Source organism: Podarcis filfolensis, assembly GCF_964270895.1.
Source record: "Podarcis filfolensis genome assembly, chromosome: 16".
Lineage (NCBI taxonomy): Eukaryota > Metazoa > Chordata > Lepidosauria > Squamata > Lacertidae > Podarcis > Podarcis filfolensis.
The window spans coordinates 24,033,810-24,056,890 of NC_139620.1; the positions used below are offsets into that span (position 1 = coordinate 24,033,810).

Here is a 23,081-nt window from a genome sequence, read left to right on the forward strand (position 1 = left end):
TGCCAACGTGCAAGAAGCAGTGAAAAAGAGAACGCCTACAGCTACACCGAGCCCCACAACCTCCATTCCTACTCACGAGTTGGTGTGCAGATACTCGAAGGTCAGTTGAGCACGCTGAAGGCTGCTGTAATTGCTGAACGCCATGACGCTGATAAAGTCGACGCCCCGCCCACACCCCTCCCGCCAATTTTCAGGCGTGAGGGAAAAACAAGCTTGAGGCGACCCAACCGCCCTGACCACCACTTTTCTTCACTAACGAAGCTATAAAAGCTTGCCTACTGACAGGCGCGCGTAAGAGCGCCCTCAGTGGCTCCCCCCGGCCCACCCGTATTTATCTTCTTCTTTCCCCCCTTCTGCTCGCCCCTGAGCTTCTTTCGTCGTGCTCGTTCCCCTTTCGCTCCCGACGCCGCCAACGGCCGTCAACCTCCGCCCGCGTGCGTTCGTTCGTTCTCCTCTTTATCGCAATATGCCTATGAAGAGAACCCGCCGACGGGCGCCGTCCTTTGTTCCTTCACCACGTCTCCCGCCCTCCGCCTCTTCCCTCGCTACACGGCTTCGCCTTCCCTCACACACTGCGCTGAGGGAAAGGCGGAGAAGCGAGCCGCCGCCGCCGCTTCCCCGCCATTGGGCGGCGGCGCCCCACGTGACAATTAAGGCTTGGCACCACGACACAGAGAGGGGAGGGGAGTCGAGAGAGAACGACAGCGGATGAGCGCTGCGTGTCCCGACGGCGCTGTTTGCACCGCGTGAGGTAGTGAAATAAAGCGGCTTCCCTTCCCTTCCCCCACCGCTTCCGGACGCATTCTTCTCTCCTTCCCTCCCCCCCGCCCGCGTGACCGTTTTAAACCGTTGGGGGAGAGGCGGGGCGGTAGATTGCTGCGTCTGCGCATTGGGAAATTCTGTGGGTTTTTCCCTCAGACGGTTCGCAGTGTACATAGAAGCCTCGATGCGGCGTTCACGGGATCGTCAGTCGAGCGAGGTGCGAGAGCGCGCGCTGTTTTCCCCTTTCCCCCTTCTCCCGATTGACGACTGGGACCCTCCTTCTCCCCCTTTCCTCCCGCTCTCCCTCGGACCAGGGCGCGCGTCCTCGTCATTCCAAAGCCGCGCTGCTTCGCCCAGAAGCCATTTTCCTAATCGGCTACATGAAGAAGACGGCGATTTAAAATGGCGTCGGCGGCGTCTTTCTCTCAATTATCGCCTCCTTTCTCTCAGGGGGTTCACCCCCCCCCCCCGAGCCTTATTTTTAGATGGGTGAATGTACTTTTTCCTGTTGTTTTGTGTAAAAAACTCGAGTTCATATATTTTCCGTGCCTAATTAAATGTCATTAAAGATGACTTGGTTTTTTCAAGGTGAATTTCAACACCTTTTATAGGACTCTGTGTGCTCTTAAAGTTCAGAAGAATAGTATTTGGTTAACGTTCTCGTGTCGCACTTGGTATTAAAATATCCATCTGTTTCTGTGTCGTCCTTGGAATTAAAGTAGTGTGCTTTTTCTCGAGTTGCTTTCATCTGCTTGCCAGCTATTCCAGAACACTTAAGGAACAAAATATTGACTAGATAATGGCATCAACCTTTCTCGGAGAACAGTCATAGTTCAGAACAATCGGCCAGTTTCTTACTGCAAAATGGCTACAAAGAGACATAAAGGAAAAGTAGTAGGGAGAGTTGAATCTGCTAATTGAAATAGTAAGTATTGGGTTGGAGTCTCTATGCTAAGAACTGTCAGAAGTGTTGTCATGTTTAATAGTAGAAATGCTAAATAGCAAAAAATAAAAAAGTTGAGTAGGTGTGGAATTTTAGCTCAAAGGACATTTTATACCTTTGCCTGTTTTTTCACATTTGAATTGTGTTAGAGAAACTGGTCTGTTTTTTGCCTCTTGTTTTTTAATAAATTGAGAAATGAATGTTTTACAAATGAATTTGGCAGCAAATTGTTTTCACCACTTTGAGAGCACCTGAAATATATTGGAAAGATACATGCTGAAAGAGAGTTCAGAAAAGGAGGGGGAAATCACTCTGTGTGTGAATGACTCCAGGAAAAAAATACATTCGGAAAAGCTGGAAAATATGCTTGTAGCAAAACTAGGTAAGTAAATTTTCCCAGTGGTGTAGACATCACAGGAAGAATTAGGATGGATTTTTTAAAAGATTTAGCATAAGATGTACCACTGTCAAACATGTTTAGAATGTTGGTGTAAGCTACATTAGATCATTGACCTATATCCAGTTTTATTCTTGAGGCTCTGCATCTTGTGAAAGAACAAAAGGCTAACTGTGTATTCAAGGATGTACAATATAATAAAATAATTTGAACTGAAAACTGGCTCTCACTTGATGGACTGCATGACTGCGGAACTTCTGGACCACCCACCCATAAAAGACAGCAGAAGAATTTGACACATCTGTTCATCCAAGAAGCCTTTCGTTTTATATCCAAGAATATGCAAAGACTCCAGGTGGCTTCATGAAGAAATTTAAAGTTTGTGGGCTGAGAACCTATATGTGAAGAACTAGATTTCAAGTTAAGAGTTTTTTTAATCTGCTAACAAATAGCATATTAAGTTTCTTGTCTATTCTTTGAACTTGGCATTGCAGCTTGTAGTCTTGGAATACTCTCTCCTGTGAGACGTGCCTGGCACTGATACCTTTCAGAGGATCTTTTCATTTTCTCAGGCTTCTTGAAAATCTTGATTATAATCACTTTTAATGCTTTGGTTATTTTTCATAATTGAGGTCATTACTGTCTACATTTGTTGACAGTACCCATGTTGAGTCGCTTTGAGAACAGCTCTGGGACTGAAAATCAAAATACTCAATACAGGCAGTCCCCAATTTGTGTGGGGGTTGCATTTTGGGTCATTGCGTGAGACTGCAGAACATGCATAAACCTATGCTCCTGCCCCGCATTATATCTCCTTTTCCAGCCACTTCCAGGTCATCGTTATGTGCAAAGTTGTGCAGCTACTGAACAAGTGTAAATCTGTTGTTGCCTGTAATTAAAAAATAACGCTAAGCTTAAGAACATACACAAAGCATAGGACCTATTTCTATCTTTAGGGCATATAAAGCATCCCTGTAACTGGATTATAAAGACTGATTTCTTACGAATGTGGAATGAGTATTATTGTACTGCTTGTAACAGTGCCCGTTCTGCATTTTGAATTAGTTGAGGGGACATATATGGGGTAAGTCAATCTCACAGTAAACTGGTCCCAAGGTGTTACTGGCTGTATATACTAATAGTAACACTTGAACTTGGCAACTGGTAACAATTTGAACTTGTCAAATAGGCAGCTGGTACAGGTCTCTGAAGGGATGCGGGTGGCATTGTGGTCTAAACCATGGAGCCTCTTGGGCTTGCCGATTGGAAGGTTGGCGGTTCGAATCACCACGATGGGGTGAGCTCCCGTTGCTCGGTCCCAGCTCCTGCCAACCTAGCAGTTTGAAAGCACACCAAAAAGTGCAAGTAGATAAATAGGTACCGCTTCGGTGGGAAGGTAAATGGCGTTTCCATGTGCTGCTCTGGTTTCAGTTTTCCATTGCGCCAGAAGTGGCTTAGTCATGCTGACCACATGATCCAGAAAAACTGCGGACAAGCGCTGACTCCCTCAGCCTGTAAAGTGAGATGAGTACTGCAACCCCAGAGTCATCTGCGACTGGACTTAACTGTCAGGGGTCCTTTACATGTCTCTGAGCAGAGCTGTTATATGCTGGCATAGTCTCAATCCTGTCAGAATGCTGCAGCATTCTGCACTAACTACAGCTTCTGGATTATGTGCTAGGGAAGCTGATACGAGTCCATTGCAGCACAGTGGTACCTCGGGTTACATATGCTTCAGATTACAGACTCTGCTAACCCAGAAATAGTACCTTGGGTTAAGAACTTTGCTTCAGGATGAGAACAGAAATCGTGCAGTGGCAGCAGGAGGCCCCATTAGCTAAAGTGGCGCTTCAGGTTAAGAAGGGGCCTCTGGAACGAATTAAGTACTTAACCTGAGGTACCACTGTAATCCAATCTTGAAGTAACCTACATGAACTACTGTGACCAAGCTTTCCTGACCCAGGAAAGGCCATAGCTGTTTTACCAGCTATAACTGGTGCAACTAGCCAATGAAGCTACCCGGGCCTCCAGTGTCAAAGCTGGATCCAGAAGTACACCCAGCCTGCAAACCTCTAGGAGGAATGCAACCCCATCCAGGGTAGACAAGTTACCATTTTCTCAGACATGGAAACCACACATCCTCAGTACCTCTGTTTTGCCCAGAATTGAAACTCAGCTTTGTTTTCCTCATTCATCTCGCCACTGTTTCCAGACACCCAGTGTTGGAAACAGAGATATGAAAGCTGGGAGCTAAATGGCACCTTAAGCTTAGGTTATGGGTACAACAACTGAATGTCTTAAGCATGCTTTTTTATAAGAATACAAAGATGAAAATGAACTGCAGCTAAAATCTTCTATTTTTCATATGGTCTAGTCCTCTGAAGACCAAAAAACAAGGCAGTACTGTACCTAGAGCTCAGAAACTGCTTGCGCTAATGAAATTCCTTGTGAGTTTCGAACACTGCAGAGACCAGTCCAGGGACTGCATGATGTGATGACTCCCAGTCAAAATTTGCAGCTGCTGAAGGTGAAACAGATTCTACAGTTTAAAAGTTCATGTGTGTACATGTCATTTAAAACTATTAGATATTGTGTGTCTCTTCTACAGCTTATGCCCAAATTCCTGAAGGGGGTATGTGTTGACTGCTGGTGTTGCTTAAGACTTATGGAAAAAATACAACCACACAAGTTTTGTGTGTAAGAACTGCTGTTTATAGAACCCCAAAATACAACCAGAAGGAATGCAGTACGTCAGTACCTTGAGGAGCTACACTATCATCCAGTCTGTATTTTGGGGTGATCTGCAGCGAAATATACTAACTTGTACAGAGCTATGCCAAATGAGTTGGATGGGTATGGTTGGAAGCAGACCAAGCTCATTTCTGGCTACAGAAAGGTGTTAGGGTATTTGTGTCTCAACGCCTAGATTTCAGTATCCATCTCGTAATTGACATACAGTTATACATTCAATAGGTAGAGGAACAAGAATTGTTAACATAGCTATTAAAGTTTCCAAGAAAATGTACTTTAAAGTTAGCCTGGCAACAGCGGAGATTGAAAGCTGCTTCCATTGGCTGACAGGATTATGACGGCATAATTCAAGATACAGCATCATCTACTGAGAAATTCAGTTTATACTGATGGCTTTTCACCCTCCTGCCATTTTTTGATAAGTCTACGGACAGTTGACAGACACCCACATCCTGATGAACTATCAAGCTGAGCAAATTGAAATCTTTTCGATTAAAGATGCAGGTTCTATTTCACCAACTGCCGTTACCATGATGGACTACCTTCTCTTCTGCCTTTCCTAGTCAATCTGCTGTCACTTTTTGTAGGCCCAAAAAATCGTGCCTTGGCATAACGACACTGACCAAGCAGCATTTTAAGATTTTCTGAGGAGACTTGTCATTGCACAGCCCCCCTCTCTAGAATGCCCTCCCTCGGTTGATTCAAGAGGCTGAGATATTAATGACCTTTAAATGCCTATTAAAAGCATAAATGTTTACCCAAGCTTGCTTGGATTCTGACTGTAAAGCTTTTAGTTTTGGTTTCTACACAACCATTTTTTATTATCAATTATGTTCTTACGTAGTTCTTAGAAATGAAAAGTACCTTTAACAAGCGTCATCTAAGGTATATTAATGAAATCCTAAGGGCTGGTTTTTACAACAAATAATGGGGAAAGAAACTGCACTTGCAATAGAACAATGCATTTACAGTTAACTCTGTCGGAACCAAGATATTACCTGTTGTTGCAGTTTGAAAGAACAGCACCACAGCTTCTACGAAAGCTTTATTTTTGTGACATTCTACCCCAGCAAGATGAGGGTTCTGTATACAACACCCATTTAAGGCACGTGGCTTCCCCCAAAGAATCCTGGGAACTATAGTTTACCCATCACAGAGCTACAATCTCCAATACCTTTGGCAAACTACAGTTCCCAGGATTCTTTGGGTCATGTGCATTAAGTTTATAGTGTGTACACAGCCCAGGGATACTGCAGAGCCCTCCAGGCTGCACAGGAAAATATAACAATTGGAAAGGGCCACACCTGTGTTGGAAATTGCTCTCCTAACGGTGAGCAAGAACTTCAGGGATGGAGAAGAGAGTTCCTGTCTGTGCTTTCATCTGTGACACTTCAGCCCTGCATTTTTTAATGTGGCGGTAAGGAAGTGGAAAAGGGACGCGGGTGGCGCTGTGGGTTAAACCACAGAGCCTAGGACTTGCCGATCAGAAGGTCAGCGGTTTGAATCCCCACGACGGGGTGAGCTCCCGCTGCTTGGTCCCTGCTCCTGCCAACCTAGCAGTTCGAAAGCACGTCAAAGTGCGAGTAGATAAATAGGTACTCCTCCGGCGGGAAGGTAAATGGCATTTCCGTGCGCTGCTTTGGTTCGCCAGAAGCGGCTTAGTCCTGCTGGCCACATGACCCGGAAGCTGTACGCCGGCTCCCTCGGCCAATAAAGCGAGATGAGCTCCACAACCCCAGAGTCGGTCACAACTGGACCTAATGGTCAGGGGTCCCTTTACCTTTAAGGAAGTGGAAAGCGACTGGTAATTTCCAGAATTACCAAGAGAAAAACCTCAAGCTCTCTCTCTCTCTGTGGGTGTGTAGGAGGGAGCACATTTCCCCTCCTGCCCTTTACACAAGGACCCCATCCCTGACAGGCCTCCTCTCTTATGCAAGTTATTAGGATAGGAATTAGAGAAGGAAGGGGAGTTGAGAGTGGAAGATTTATGAAGAGCCTATGGGGAGGCTCCATTGCTTAATCTTTTCCTCTGTTGCAAGAGCCAGTGTGTGCTAGAGTTCCTAAGATTAATAAAATCCAGTAAGCAGGGGGGGGGGCACTCTTTTGCCTTTCCAAAAGCTTGGCATGCTTGCAAATTGTTCATGATATCCCAAACTAAAAAAAAATTATTGCTATTCCTTTTGGTCAAAGTCTTCTCATCTCTTTGGCATCTAATCTCCAGCACTCGACACCTAAAACTGAGCTTTGAACGTAACGCCCTAAAACCCTTGGCTACTTCTGCGTGACCCACACACCGGCTGTAAAGTTGAGTGCACCCTTTGGGAGGCTGCAATTACTCACCACTAAACAGGACGTTATTCATAGCAAACAGCACTTCTCTGCCCAAACAATTTCCCCATTTAGGGTCTGGGAGAAATCTTAACTGCCCTCCATGATTCAGAGCTTTGGTATCAGAACCTCAAATATTTAGTTTTTATATGCTTGTAAATGTTTTGTTTGAAGGCAAACAGAGTTGGCCAGGATTTTCAAGAGCCCAAGTGGTTTTTAAGCCCAGCTGTGGAAAACTGGCAGTGTCTGTAGTTTGAGATGCTGCCCTAAACTTCCATAGCACAGCTGGGCCTAATGAGATCTTGTTGCTTATTGGGGTCTTAAGAACAGAGGAAGCCACCAGCAACTAAAGAGGTTTTACCCAAGAAATCTTACAAAATGTCTTCAGCCACAACCCTGAGAATGCCCGTGTCAATCTGGCTCTAGCATGTTAGAAACATTGTACATTCTGATTAAGAATTAAGGCGCTTGTCCAGGTGTGGAAAATCTTTGGCCCTGACTTTGCATGGCCAATGGGCAAGGATTTCTTCAATAGCTCACCAGTCCCCTAAACTCACTACTTTTGAGAGATCTTCACTAAATCTTGTTGGACACCCACTTTACTGTCTTTCAGAGGCCTGGTTGAAGTTTTCATCTTAGACATTTTAATATTTCATATCTTAAATGATTGCCTGTTAGAACATTTTCTATTTTCCCATTTTGGTTATTTTTTCCTTTTGTTTGTACTTGATATCTTTGTGTTTTACGTTATTCTAAGCTATCCTGGGATAAGATTTTATTAGCTTTTATTAATTTTTGATGTGCAGCGAGTTTTGTTTGTTTTTCCTCTTTTTTATTGGTTTTGCATTTCTCTGTATTTTAAATTTATTTTAACTTATCGATTGTAAGTTGTTGAAAGAACTTTATTATGGACCAGCATACACATGTCATAATCAAATAAATAAGTGAATTTTTAAAATAAACAGTAGTTCAAATAATAATAAAATATCACTGTAATTTTTTAAAGAGCATTTTTACCCTGCTGTTCCAGAACAAACTTCCAGATCAATTCGGAAAAAGGTCTGAATTGTATGGCTTACAGTAGGCACAATAGAGAGAGAGAGAGAGGAGGAGGAGGAGGAAGGTGATGTAAAAAATTGGGGTTTGGCTTTTGCTGCCCAACTCCCCATGGGACTCTGAGTCCCCTAAGTCCATGATCGGTCAGAGAAAAATGGATGGAGACTGGATCCAGGGGAAAGCAAGGCAGATATTTATTTTTCTGTTGCAACAGAGTTCCCTCCTCTCCTTCCAAGGAGGGAGAGACCCTGAACAAAAGACTTTTGATATTGCCCAACCCACTTAGCCAAAGACCACCCCCCAATCGTCATATACACATCATAGCAGGTGGTCTACAGCAGAAATCCTTTCTGCCAGCATACCCGATAATGGTCACTGATTGCATTACCTGGGCAGCTTGGCCATTCTTATGTGATGGTTAATACTATAGTTCCTGAATCCAGGCCACAGGCTCACCCTTCTTGTTGTTTAGTCATTTAGTTGTGTCCAACTCTTCGTGACCCTTGGACCAGAGCACGCCAGGCACTTCTGCCTTCCACTGCCTCCACAGTATGGTCAAACTCAGTAACTTTGAGAACACTGTCCAACCATCTCATCCTCTGTCGTCCCCTTCACCTTGTGTCCTCCTTTCTATTCATACACAAATACGCCCTTAAGACAGGATTTCTAAGCGAAAAGACAGTGGGAAGGTTTTCCCCATTTGTCTCCCTTACTACAGAGGAATATTTGAGATCATTGGGAGAGTCAAAATGGCTTCAGGGTTGCCCTCCTGTACTATTTTAGACACATGGTTTATATATTTAGATATGTGTGGTGTGCATTTAATAATATTTATTCTGTATTTGAGACCTTAAAATTCCTATAACACAGGAAAGCACCAACTCTTTAAAGTTCTTACGTAGATGATGGAAACAGAAGTGTACCAGGTACCTTCTACCCTTTTCAAGGAGCAATATCAGCATTGCCCCCCGCCCCCCAAAAGAGCCACTTTACTGCATGCCTTTGTGTTGTGGCATGAGAAGGGCAGGAAGCTTCTCCCATGTTTGATCTTGCTACCGCATTGTTGCTATGTCACTATACACATATATGTCATGCACTCCATAGTCTGATGGGTAATCTTTGTGCCCCTCCAGGGTTGTGCCTGTGGCGGAAGCCAGTTTCGCCAACTCCTTAGGTACGCCTCTGGATGGAAACACATCAGTGAGAGCCAAACTGAACTGGTCCTTAAACAGTCAGTAGAACAGCCCTGCCTTCTCCTTTACCATAATGCTGTTCAGAAGGCTTTGGGCTGCTTTCAAACATTCTCTGTCTGCAAGGGCTGTTGCGCTAGCGAACAGGTGAGTTCTAATGTTGCACACTTAGAAATCCAATGCAACAGCTGCACTAGCGGAAATTCGTTGTGCAACATATAGCACAATCGTATCGCACAACAAAAGTACTAGCAACCTGCTTGCGCATTTTCTCATGCAACAAGGTTCATTTTGCCAGTGGAATGAATCTACTATTCAGAAACTTTATCTTAACGCTACATTGGATACAACCCCTGGTTTGTTACCATGGCTTGGTGTGAACGTGCAGATTCCCAAGAGAGGTGATGGTGGCAATTTTGCTCCTCCAATCCTGCCGCTGCCATGTTTCTTTGGGCTAAGGCATGGTTTGATTTAGGATGTTGTCTGAACCCAGGCTTATGATTTGTCTTGCTTCAGACAAATCATGAATTGTAGCCATAATCTATGGCCATATCTTGTAACTTACGTAGTCCCCTTCTAAAAATGTGTGAAAAGAAGCTTCCAGTGCCATTTTAAGACTTCCATTTTAAGGAACTTGCTTGTGATCCATTTTACATTTCTTAGGAAGACAAGTGACATGCCGTAGTTAAATCGTTTATTGAAAAACTGAGAAAAAATATTTATGTCCTCTGTTATAAAAAGAAAAATGTGCAGCCTGCAGAAGAAAATAGTTCAAGATTTATATCTGTACTTCAAATGTTTGATTTACCCCTTTTTATATTTATAATGATGAAACATGTGAAAAAGCCAGTTAGGGCCAGCCAGGAATTCAGGTTATGTGGCAATGTAGGCCACATAAAAAAAATAAAAACTTTCTTTTTCATCTATCTATACACAGAGAGAAAATACAAAGAGACGATGGTATCAAAGCATATCCCAAGTGCCATTCCTAATTCATCTTATATATTACATTTCTTCCTCAAATTTATATTTGCACATAGGCTGTAATCCTGAGCAGATACCTGAGAGTCAGTTCAATAGAAAGGTATAGAATTGTACTTTATTGATTGGGGAAGCCAGATTTCTACAGCTCCGTTTGCCCTTGGCTTGGAAGTTCCCCTGGTCCATTTACTTACCAATCTCTACTAAACCATCCTTGATATAATGATGAATGCAGCAGCATAAAAAAAAGAATAGGGCTGGGGGAGGAGAAAAGCCAGGATAAATTCTAGTGGGGCATCTTTCTCATATATTTAAACTTTCCTAAACAAAAGCAGTGGCGTATTTCACATTTTTTACATTAATGCTCTGTTCCTAAATACATACAGTATTAAGGTGTTTCTACCTTGTCCATCATCCCTTAAAAGGGCATCTGATAACGACCTAATGGAGATCAAAAATAAAAAGTGTCTATCTTCAGTCTTACTATATTTAAGAAGGAAAGTGACAACACAGAAGGAAAAGCGAGGAGGGGAAAACTAAATCAAAGTGAGGCAGATATTCTTAGTCACACTTTCTTATAATGACCAGCTGGAATGGGAAAAGTTTAAAGGAGAAGAGTTACAGATAGGTAGTCGTGTTGGTCTGCCATAGTCAAAACAAAAAATATTTTTACCTTCCAGTAGCACCTTAAAGACCAACTAAGTTAGTTCTTGGTATGAGTTTTCGTGTGCATGCACACTTCTTCAGATACACTGAAACAGAAGTTGCCAGATCCTTCTATATAGTGAGAAGGTGGGGAGGGGTATTACTCAGAAGGGTGGTGGGAATGGGTGATTGGCAGATAGCTGTGATGAGCCTGTTGACGACTCTTAACGACTGCAATAGGTCTTACAGGAAAAAGCAAGGGGTGAGAAGGTGAAAAATGGCTTTGTCATGTATAATGAGATAAGAATCCAATGTCTTTGTTCAGACCAGGTCTCTCCATGGTTTTAAGTTTGGTAATGAGTTGCAATTCAGCAGCTTCTCTTTCCAGTCTATTTCTGAAATTCCTTTGTAGTAATACAGCTACTTTGAGAAATACAGCTACTTATCTCATTATACATGACAAAGCCATTTTTCACCTTCTCACCCCTTGCTTTTTCCTGTAAGCATGCACACGAAAGCTCATACCAAGAACTAACTTAGTTGGTCTTTAAGGTGCTACTGGAAGGAAATTTTTTTTTTGTTTTGACTAAAGGAGAAGAGTTAAACGTTGCTGGTTGCTCATCAGTGGTGTAGGCCTGTTTCCATGCTTTCCAATTTACTCAAGAGGAAGTCTCATTCCGTGAGTAGTATAATTGCAGCTTTCCTTCAAGTTCTAATGTGGGATTTAACAGTGGTAGTCTCTTGCTGTGGTTTACATTACAAGGTTTTTTCTTTGCTCTAGAACACCATAATTTTGATTTATTTATTTTTAATCTTTGTTGGAAGCCGCCCAAAGTGGCTGGGGAAACCCAGCCAGGTGGGCGGGGTACAAATAATAAATTATTATTATTATTATTGGCTTTTTTCTGGTGCAGTCTTTTAAAGTTTGTATCAAAACATGCCTTCAAAAATTGAACAAATCCAAATGGCGCAAGTAAGTGAGCCATTTAACTCACCTCAGGGCTAGGTTCACTCCCTGGCACCTCCAGGAAGGGCTGGGAGAGACACCACACCTGCCTGAATACCTGGAGACTTGCTGCCAGTCGGTGTAGATAATACACTAGCTGGATGAACACTCAGCATAAGACAGCTCCCTATGTTCCTAGTTCATTAAAGCAAAACAGGGAGGGTCTAAGGGAGACAGGCACCTCTTCTCCCTCACCCGTGTGTGTCTGCTGATAGGATTGCCAAATCAAGAAAACCCAGATTGCTCTGCTTTGCTTTGAGCCGAGTTCTGAGCTGCAGAAATCAGCAGGTGAAGCTGCTAATGGAAAAGCGACTAGCAGAATCTCCTGTTAATTGCTGCAGACCCAGAACGGCTGTTAAAGGGGAAATTACAGGGGATTCTTATAAAGCTGCAGACTTAAATTGGCTCACTAAGCTATTATGTTGCACACTGGACTGGTTGACATGAAAGATGGTACTCTGTCACAAGAACAGACCGAAGCATGCTGACATCTCTTTCTTTTTTTGACAAACACTGGAACTTCAAAATTATCTCTCCTTAGAAGGAAACCTTAGGAGCAGAGCACATCTCACCCCCCCCCAAAAAAAAAGATGACATCAAACCACACTGGAGAAACATAGATCGGGACTTCATGGTGTTTTTTGGATGAGATCCTGGAGGATTTGGCAGATGATGTCATGACTTCAAAACGAGTTACTCCAGCCTCCGAAACATAAGCATACATTTGCTTCAGTGGAATATATATAATCATTGGATTATTGGAGAATGTCCATTTCTTTTTAGACGGTTCCAAATTTTTAAATATTTCCACCACCACCCAAAAAGAAAGGAGGATCTGTGCACAGCTGCACTTTTTGAAGAAGGTTCTTAATCCCAGGAAACCAGGGCTTCATTCCCAAGGTGGGGGGAAAGAGACACATGGACTCGTTGGTCTAGAAACAGAATCTGAAAGGCATTTTAACTTAACTTGTGACATTTGGGGCTCCTCAGTGGTGAGGACAGTGCACTCTGCACATGCTCAGGGTCATGTTCATTCATTCCAGGGGCTTTCAAACTGTGCTTGGAGGAGTCCCAGTTTTACTAGGTGCTGATGAGGTTCTCATGGAGGACAGCCCTGAAAGTTGGCTTGCATTCAAGAGTAGAGGAGCACTGGGTGTGCTCTAGTTTATGGCCTATGGGCCATGCCAACTGAGTGTGTGCCCTCACAATACCCAGAACCCTTTGCAATATGCAGATATGTCAACATGTCATGTGTGTTCTCTAAGGAGAAGAAGTCCATACTTGATGGACAGAACTCCCTCCAACAGCAGGCAGTGATGGCCATCAACGTGGATGGCTTTTAAAGAGAACTGGATGAATTTATGGAGAAGAAAGCTATCGATGACTATGTTCTACATCCACAGTCAAGGGCACTAATGCTTCTGAATACTAGCTGCTGGAATCTGCAGGAAGGAAGAATATGGGAATGAGTTCCATTAACTATGTGCTGTGTGAACAAGTCATTTCTTTTATTTGTCCTGAATTTTCCGACATTCAGCGTCACTGGATGCCCATGAATTCTGGTGTCGTGAGAGAGGGGCTGGATCTAGACATGCCAAAGAAGCGATTCAATTAAACACGTTGTAATCTCATACAGGGACATCCAGTAGGGAAAGATGGGACTCCACAACACCATCTGGTGTCACAGTACTATATCGCATAAACAACACATATAAAATGCCTTTTCTTTTCTTTTTTGAAATTGTTTTAATTTGATTTTACAAATGTAAAGTTGTAATAATACCAAATATCCATATATAGAGATTTCTCTGAATATCAGGACTTCCCACCATCCCCTCCATGGGTCCTATTGTCAACATTTTCAATTGCATATTATTTCATAATCTACATTTTGTATCTGTTCATATTGTCCATAGTGTTTGTTACATTACAAGTGTTAATAGAATCGTGCTAATGTTTTCGTCTGCTTACAGTGGCCTCCTAAATAAATTACTGTATAAATTTTCCCCATTCTTTCTTAAAGTTTTTGTCTTCTTGGTTCCTGAGCTTTCCGGTCAGTTTTGCCATTTCAGCATAGGCCAACAGCTTAGTTTGCATTCCTCTCTGATAGGCACTCTTTCTTCTTTCCATCTCTGGGCTAGTAACATCTGTGTGGCTGTCGTCGAGTACATAAAAAAGTATTTTCTGATCCTTTGGGATGTCGTAAAACGCTTTTTCTTTACCAATCTAGCTGAGTCCAAGGGTAAAAACTTCCCTCTATCCATTTTATCCATGGCACGCATCATCTTATAAACTCCTATCATGTCACCTCTCCACCAAAAGCCCCAAACGTTGCAACTTTTCCTTGTAGGGGAGTCTCTCTTTCCCCTTGATCATTTGCGTTGCCCTGTTCTGAACATTTTCCAACTCTACAATAACCTTTTCGCGTTGCGGTGACCAGATAATTGGTTGTCCTCATAAACTGCAAACGACTCCTGTATGTTTACCCTCCCGCTGCCTCTCAGAAAAGCAATTTCCTCCTCTCCCCGATGCAGACAGATAGACGTTTATTGCATATTTCACGTTCTGCTGAAAGGAGCTTATCTGCTGTCTCCTTGTCAGGTTCTCATAGCCAGCCCTGGCAGCGTAACACAGTTGTCCACGGGGTGATGTCTGCCCTGGGCAGGGGGTGCTGGCTTGGGGTTGTCAAACTTTCATAGCAGAGCCAGGAAGATGTCTGGACAGCTGGGCCTGTGTTGTCTCAGGATGCAGGAAGGGGGGCCGAACTTGGACCACTTTCATCCTCTGGCCCTCTTGATCCACCAAGCTGCCCTTCCTTTCTTGGGCACAGCTGCGTCTCCGGCCTGCAAATTTATGAGCATGGAGGGAAGAGGCAACGGAGGGAACAGGGAACCTGAAAAGGAGGACAATGCTCAGCTGCAAGACAGGCAGAAAAGGTTAAGCACATGTGCACTGCGCTGTGCTCATCATGCATCTGAGGTCAATAACAACAACAACAGCTGGAGACAGAGAGAGACATAGAACCTGCCAAGCATCGCTCTCCAGAACTGTGATCTTGCATTATAGACTGGAGGGAGAAGTGGAGTTAGTGATGATTAGAAGTGGTGTGACATGGCAGGAAGGAGACCAAAGAAACGTGGATACAGTGGTACCTCGGGTTACATATGCTTCAGGTTACATATGCTTCAGGTTATAGACTCCGCTAACCCAGAAATAGTACCTCGGGTTAAGAACTTTGCTTCAGGATGAGAACAGAAATCATGCTCCGGTGGCGCAGCAGCAGCGGGAGGCCCCATTAGCTAAAGTGGTGCTTCAGGTTAAGAACAGTTTCAGGTTAAGTACGGACCTCCGGAACGAATTAAGTACTTAACCTGAGGTACCACTGTATATAGAATCATAGAATTATAGTGTTTAGAAAGAATTTCATTTCTTGTAACTTGAAGCCATTGGCTTGAGTCCTACCCTCCAGAGCAGGGGAAAACAAGCTTGTTCCATCTTCCATGTGACAGCCCTTCAGATATTTGAAGGTGGCTATCATATTGTTATAAGAATTTTAAGGTCTCAAATATAGAATAAATGTTCACAAATGCACACATATCTAAATATATGAACCATGTGTCTGAAATAGTCCGGGAGAGCAATCCTGAAGCCATTTTGACTCTTCCAATGGCCTCAGATATTCCTCTGCAGTAAGGAAAGCCAATGGAGAAAGCCTTCCCATTGTCTTTTTTGCTTGCAAATCCTGTCTTAAGGGTGTATTTGTGTATGAATAGCCAGGCTGCCCAGGTAATGCAATCAGTGACCATTATCAGGTATCGTGGCAGGCAGGATTTCTGCTTTAGACCGCCTCCTTCTGTGATTTCTGCTGTAGATTGCCACCTTCTGTGATGTATGTATGATGTTTTGGAGGTGGTCTTGGGCTACAGGGTGGGCAATTTCAAAAGTCTATATAAGGGCTTGCACACCATTGTTCAGGGTTCTCCTCCTTCCTGCGTGTGGTGAGTGGGGACCCTGTTTCAACAGTTCCTTGAATAAAGATCAGGCTTACTAGCCACTTTGCCTCTCAATATACTCTGGTTGGCCTCCTACCAATAGGGAACCCACTAAGGACTCTTTGCAGGCTCTGGAAATGGAGCAGTTTTTCTTATAACAATATCTCCTCTCAATCTCCCTTTCTCCTGGCTAAACATACCCAGCTCCTTCAACTGTTCCTCATAAGGCTTGTCTTCTAAAGCATTGATCATCTTATTTACCCTCCTCTGTACACATTCCAGCTTGCCAACATACAAATTGTGGGATGCGCAGGAAGTCAGGCCATCGGCCCCCTTGGCTCAGTGCTGTCAGTGACCGGCAACAGCTCTCCATGGTTTTCAGGAAGGCGGCACTTCCAGCCCTACCTGGATATGTCTTGGGGATCGAACCTGGGCCCTTCTCCATGCAAGGCAGATGTTCTCCCACTTAGATATGGCCTGTCTCCAATCATAGGAGGCTGTCTCATACCAAGTCAGAAGCAGTTAAGCCTTTAGACTAGGGTTGGGGAATGTCTGTGGCTCCCCAGATCTTGCTCATCTTCCAGCTCCCATCATCCCTGACCACTGGGCATGCTGCCTGGGAACGATGGGAGCTGGAGTCTGACAACGTATGCAATACCCAATCTCTGCCTTATTGCTACTAGCCACAATGGAGGCAATGCTCTGCCTCCATGGTCAGAGGCAGTAACACTAGTTGCTGGAAACTGCGAGTAGGAGAGCACCGCTGATGCGCACGGGTTCTGCTTTCAGGCTTCCCAGAAGAGGCATCTCATTGGCCACGATGAGAACAGGATGCTGGACTAGATGAGCCTCCTTTGGCCTGACCCAGCAGGGCTCTTCTTATGTTCTTTGAGTGCTTCCAGTCGCCCTTGTTACGGAAATTACAGGGTGGGGCACATCTTTAAAGTTGTTAAATGTTACAGATATTATGCCTGAACGTATCCTTTTGGCTTGACAGCTCAGGGAAGATAGCTAGTGAAATATACTCAGAGTCGCAAAGTGATTTCATGCTCTTTATTCAGCTCATAGTGGTGAGGAGGAATGAATGAAAGTCCCCTCAAAGTATCTGCTTTATATACATTATTTACACAATGGGCTGCACATGATTGGCTAATTCCGGAATTCTACTGTAAGCCAATCAGGTTGTGGATTCACTTCTATCTGGAGCATGATTGGGTGGTTCCTGCCAACCAATCATACTGCTGCATTGTTCTAGGACCAATCAGACTGCTGCATTCTGAATCCTATTGTTCTAGGACCAATCAGACTGCTGCCTTTTGGATCCTATTGTTCTAGGACCAATCAGACTGCTGCCTTTTGGATCCTATTGTTCTAGGACCAATCAGACTGCTGCAGTTTGGATCCTATTCAACTCAGTACATAACAGCTAGCTTTATAAATCACATAAAATCAACCCCTTTGTCGATTTCCTCCATTCCAACACCATTTTGTCCTTGGAAAAAGGACTCTTTCCCCTGCCACTTCCCACCATAATCGCTCACACGTGAGGACATGTATACACACCCCACCCAGGGAAGTGCCCAGGGGTGACAATTACTGAGCAGTTAGTTTCCAAAAGCCAGACTTGCCCCAGGTTATAGGTGTGCAAAGGGAGCTCTATTGTCCTTTGATGGTGGGTATTTGAGAGCAACAGGGGTGAGCTCCTGTTGTTCGGTCCCAGCTCCTGCCCACCTAGCAGTTTGAAAGCACATCAAGTGCAAGTACATAAATAGGTACCAAACTGGCGGGGAAGGTAAACGGCTTTTCCGTGCACTGCTCTGGTTCGCCAGAACTGGCTTAGTCATGCTGGCCACATGACCCAGAAGCTGTCTGTGGACAAACACCAGCTCCCTTGGCCTATAGAGCGAGATGAGCACCACAACCCCATAGTCGGCCGCGACTGGACCTGACGGTCAGGGGTACCTTTACCTTTTACTTGAGAGGAGCCTGGACATGTTTTGCCTATGCTAACCTTGTACCAAAGACTTGTCTGGACATGTTTGCCAAGGTTGAAGTAGTGTAACCCCTGTGTACCCCTCCCCTTTTGTGACATGTTAGTGATGTAAAGATGATGTAACAATGATGCTTTATGAACTGTATTCTCATACAGAATATGAGAATTCCTGGGATATTGTGGCAAGTTGTCACCCCATGCTTGGGGTTCCTTACTCCTGTGGGGACCTGTTGCGCAACAATAAAAGCATAGTCTACTGATCACTGTTTTGCTCCAAATTACTTAGCTGGAATTTCCTTCTTTTACTGACCGCATGGACCACCAGGGGACTTGAACCCTGACGAGCTGAGCTGTTGAGTAGTCTCTCACCCCAGAATTTTCCTTATCACCCTGTTTATTGAACATTCACTCTGAATTGCATGCAGGGAGGATAGATGATGCTGGCTATTGTTTATTTACAGACAAATCCCTGTTAGTATGGGGGTTGTGCTCCTGGGCTCTGTCCCCCAACATATTGGTGGGGTGCGCATGAGCCAACCCCGCTCCGTTATGCCCCATTTTTGGGCCAGTTAAGGTTCCTCATCATTACCTACTTATAAAATTATCTATATACTATCCACTCTCATAAAATATCAAGGGCCTGCACAACATCTGACCCCGTAGAAAAAATACAAAATATCACAAAGTCTATAAAGGAAATTAAATAGCCGGTGTAAAAAGTCAACAAGAGATGTAATGTTAAAATTCTCTCTCTCTCTCTCTCTCTCTCTCTCTCTCACACACACACACACACACACACACACACATCAAGAGATGTGTTTGATGATTAGCAGCTAGGAGGTCTCTGCTGTCTCTGCTATCTCTGCTGGGAGAGTATTCCACAGTGCTGGGGCCATTGACACTAAATGCTCGTTTATCCATTTATTTTCATTTTATCTGTATACTCCTCCAAGCAGCTTACAACAAACAAACTGGGGTACGTTTCAAATGCTACAAAAATGATTACGTAATAACTATAAAACAATAGCATAGCAACCATTTCATAATAGCATAGCAGAACAAAAAATATAGCAAACATACCAAAAAACACACCCCACATTTCAATACTATAGATGTAACAATATTACTTAAACAGCAAGCAGCATCCAATAGCAAAAATAGCAAGGGAGCTTCACAGTTTCACCTTAGTCCTAAGAACACCCTCCAAGGATGCTGCTCACAGTCCCTTTCCTGCAGCAGCTCCTTGGAAGGCTTCAAAGAGCAAAGGGTGAGAGAGCTGGAAATACCCCTCCCATGATGTTTCTTTACTTCTAGTTGAAGCCACTGGGGTCTCTGAGATGTGGGGGGACAGCGAACAGCACTTCTCTGGATATTAAACTATTTAATGAATGTTGGAAGATTCATGACAGATAAAAGGAAGTACTTTATGCAGGGCGTAGTTAACCTGTGGAACTCGCTGCCACAGAGGCAGTGATGGCCACCAAATTGGATGGCTTTAACAGAGTTTTGGACAAATACATGGAGAAGGAGAACACACTCAATGGCATCTGGTTGGCCACTGTGAGAACAGGATGCTAGACTAGATGGGCAGCTGCCTGATCTACCTCGACTCTTCTCTTCTTGTGTTATCCAATGCAATTTCCTGTCACCTTCTGTGATAGTCTGATTCTTTAGGGTAGTGGGTTTGTTGTGCAATACCTCCCAACTCACTATAATTGCACAAACTGAAATTGCCAGTGATAAAGAAAAATAGGGGTGGTTGGCTTTTGCTGCCCAAATCCCCAAGGGACTGAGTCCCCTATGTCCATGATCCGTCAGAGATGAATGGATGGAGGCAGGAGGCAGTGAAAGCAAGGCAGATCTTTATTTTTCTGTTGCAACAGAGCTCCCTCCCCTCCTAGCAAGGAGGCAAGAGAGCCCCAGAGCCCAGAAGAAACATCTCTTTTAAGCGTTTGCGTTTTGGCATGGAGAAGAAGGACATCCCCTCTACAAACAGTTAGAAATTACTACGCTCATAAGGTGGGGTTGCTGTGGCTCAGGCAGGCCAAGGTGTGCTATTCCTGAAGATTTAGCAAGTTTTACATAGTTCCAGACACAGTTAACACAAAACATTAGCATTTGATAAGACCATCAGGATGCCAGCATACATCCCTCAATGCAGAGCATCTGGGCAAACAATGACAATACAAAGGAGGTTCATAGATATAGGAGAGGAATCCCTTCAGGACCTTCCCCTGATTGCTATCTGCCTACATGGTCTCAGGCAAGGGGGATTAAGGAGGCAGAGGAAATTTTTAGTCTTTAGGAGAGCCAAGATGGCTTTTGGATTGCTCTCCTGTACTATTTTAGACATGTGGCTTATATACTTATGTATGTGTGTTTACCTCGTGCAATCATCAACATTTATTCTATATTTGAGACCTTAGAATTCCTATAACAATATCATGTGATACGGAGACAAATAGTAGAAGACGCCTTCACCCCGGTATGGCTCCCCTTTATCACATACACAGCCCAACAAGACAATGACAAAAACCCACCAACAGCATACAAATCAATATGGCTAACCTGATCCAAAACACCCACCCACCCCACTCACACATGAAAACAAAGACCACCACAGCCCACCACAAATGAACAACCACACCCTAGGCCAACCCCAACCTCTCTCGCCACCAAAGGAACACAAGTGAGCAGCAGAGAACCTGCACAAGCAACACTGACACAAAACCCCACATATATTAAAATAGAAACATCACCACCCCACCCCACCCCCACCCATCTTCCACCTCTCTCCCCCATTCTTCCTAACGTCTCAACAAATGAAACGAATTTGTAAGAAAAAAAAGTTACACGGTGGAAAAAATACGATAGAGAGACATTGCACATACCTTTGTAAATCAAGAAACTCTTTAATAAAAATACATTTAAAAAACACACAATATCATGTGATGGAATCCCACCCAGCAGAGTCTGGAAACGTCCTGAAACTCAGTGGCAATGAGTGGTTGGGAACTGCATCATGGCCGCTAAGCCAGTAGGTGGAGCTCCTCACTCTGGATCAGCAAAAGGAATGGCAGCACACCAGATGCTAGGCTGCTAGAGACCCAGCGCTTTAAAACAAGTTCCTAAGTATTGCCCAGCTAGCAAAAAAAGTCAGGATGGGATGCATGTGACGGGAGAAGGGGTCGTATTTTGCAGGGCTTCTGGAGGATGCAAACTTTCTCTGTGCACGCTGCATTTGAGATACACAGGCCTGCATGTACAGGCAGGCCTCCCTTCGAGAATTAGAAGTCAAAAGCTTCCAGCTCAAAGCAAATAATAATAATAATAATAATAATAATAATAATAATAATAATAAAAAATTTTATTTATATCCCGCCCTCCCCAGCCAAGCCGGGCTCAGGGCGGCTAACAACAAACATGATGTTTCAGACAAGTGCAAGCCCCAGTGCTATTCAGCTATTAAGTTGTTACCCTGGAGGTTGGATGATCCTTGCTCCTTGTTAGGTCCAGAAACTTGCAAATGAGTTAGGCAGATTATTGTTTAGGCTAGGTTATCGACAGTATGATGCAGCAGGGTGAAAGGAGCTCATGCTATTCTAGGCTGCATCAACAGAAGTCTAGTGTCCAGACCAAGGGAATTTATAGGGCCACTCTTTTTCGCCTTGGTCAGGCCTCACCTAGAATACTGTGTCCGGTTCTGGGCATCACAATTTAAGAAGGATGTTGATGAGCTGGAACGTGTGCAGAGGAGGGCAACCAAGATGATCAAGGGCCTGGAAACCAAGCCTTATGAGGAAATGTTGAAGCAGCTGGGCATGTTTAGCCTGGAAAAGAGGAGACTGAGAGGAGATATGATTGTCATCTTCAAATATCTCAAGGGTTGTCACATGGAAGATAAGAGCAAGCTCAGTGGCATAGCGTGGGGGGTGCAGGGGGGGCCGGCCGCACCGGGCGCAACATCTGGGGGGGCGCGCTCGCACTCGCAGCTCTCTGCCCCTACCTGGCTCACTCACTCTCTCTCACTGCAGTGCTGGCTGTGCGAATCCGATCCGAGCCACCGGGTCGCCGCCAACTGTGGAGGGGGTGGGTGCCAGGCGTGCGGTGTGGAGAGAGAGCGAGGGACTATCTGGGGGAGGGACAGTGCAGCGGCCGCCCAGAGCAGCGCTGAGCGCGGGAGAGAACCAGACCAGACCAGACCAGGCAGCAGCAGGAAGAAGCTGGCAGCGGCGGCAGGTTAGGGGTTAGGGGGCGCAAATTACTTGCCTTGCCCCGGGTTAGGGGGCACAAATTACTTGCCTTGCCCTGGGTTAGGGGGCGCAAATTACTTGCCTTGCCCCGGGTGCTGACAACCCACGCTACGCCGCTGAGCAAGCTTGTTTTCTCCTGCTCTGGGGGACAGACAGGACTCGAACCAATGGCTTTAAATTACAAGAAAGGATGTTCCAACTGAACATTGGGAAGATCTTTCTGACAGTAAGAGCTGTTCAACAGTGGAACGGTCTCCCTTGGGAGGTTGTGGACTCTCCTTCCTTGGAGGTTTTTAAGCAGAGGTTGGATGGCCATCTGTCGTGGATGCTTTAGCTGAGATTCCTGCATTGCAGGGGGTTGGACTAGATGACCCTTGGGGTCCCTTCCAACTCTACAGTTGTATGATTCTATCCATGACCACCAGCAGTGATAAATGAAAATAGAGTTTCTATGTTCCTCATTACCAGATGCTGAGGGCAAGCACGGGAATGTGTCTAACTCTGCTTGCAACGTTCTGAGAGGCTGAACGCTGTTGGAGTGCTATTACATGAGCACTGTTCCACAGCATTTGATATTTTCATTTACATACATTCATTCGAAATAAGATGGGTTTATGAAGCAATTCTATATCCTCCCACCATGCTGACGAAGAATTCTACGAAACAGTAGTCAATATCCGGAATCACTGTTCAGTGTTGGACATCATATTTGCTGTATACACAAAGCTTCACAGCTTGTCTTTCATCGTACAAAGTCTGGTACCTCACTTCATTTAAAGATTTT

At 44.4% G+C, this 23,081-nt stretch overlaps 2 protein-coding genes and 2 long non-coding RNA genes across 5 annotated transcripts in view; 2 read left to right on the forward strand and 2 right to left on the reverse strand.

Moving 5' to 3' along the window:
* MORC2 (MORC family CW-type zinc finger 2) overlaps positions 1–4,162 on the reverse strand; it is a 49,883-nt gene extending 45,721 nt beyond the window's left edge. For both annotated transcript variants that reach the window (XM_083589865.1, XM_083589866.1), the window contains exon 1: positions 77–4,162. In XM_083589865.1, the coding sequence (XP_083445991.1) occupies positions 77–144 (68 nt within the window). In that variant the 5' untranslated portion in view covers positions 145–4,162. The remainder of the gene's footprint in view (positions 1–76) is intronic.
* The window catches only part of SELENOM (selenoprotein M), a 175,095-nt gene that overhangs the window by 301 nt on the left and 151,713 nt on the right, over positions 1–23,081 (reverse strand). The gene's annotated exons all lie outside the window — the stretch shown is intronic.
* LOC310751425 lies at positions 683–8,166 on the forward strand. The gene is made up of 2 exons (XR_014542483.1): positions 683–6,278; positions 6,645–8,166. It is a non-coding gene; the product is annotated as an uncharacterized lncRNA (long non-coding RNA).
* Positions 11,967–20,908, forward strand: LOC310751445. The gene is made up of 3 exons (XR_014542505.1): positions 11,967–12,262; positions 12,299–17,065; positions 17,482–20,908. It is a non-coding gene; the product is annotated as an uncharacterized lncRNA (long non-coding RNA).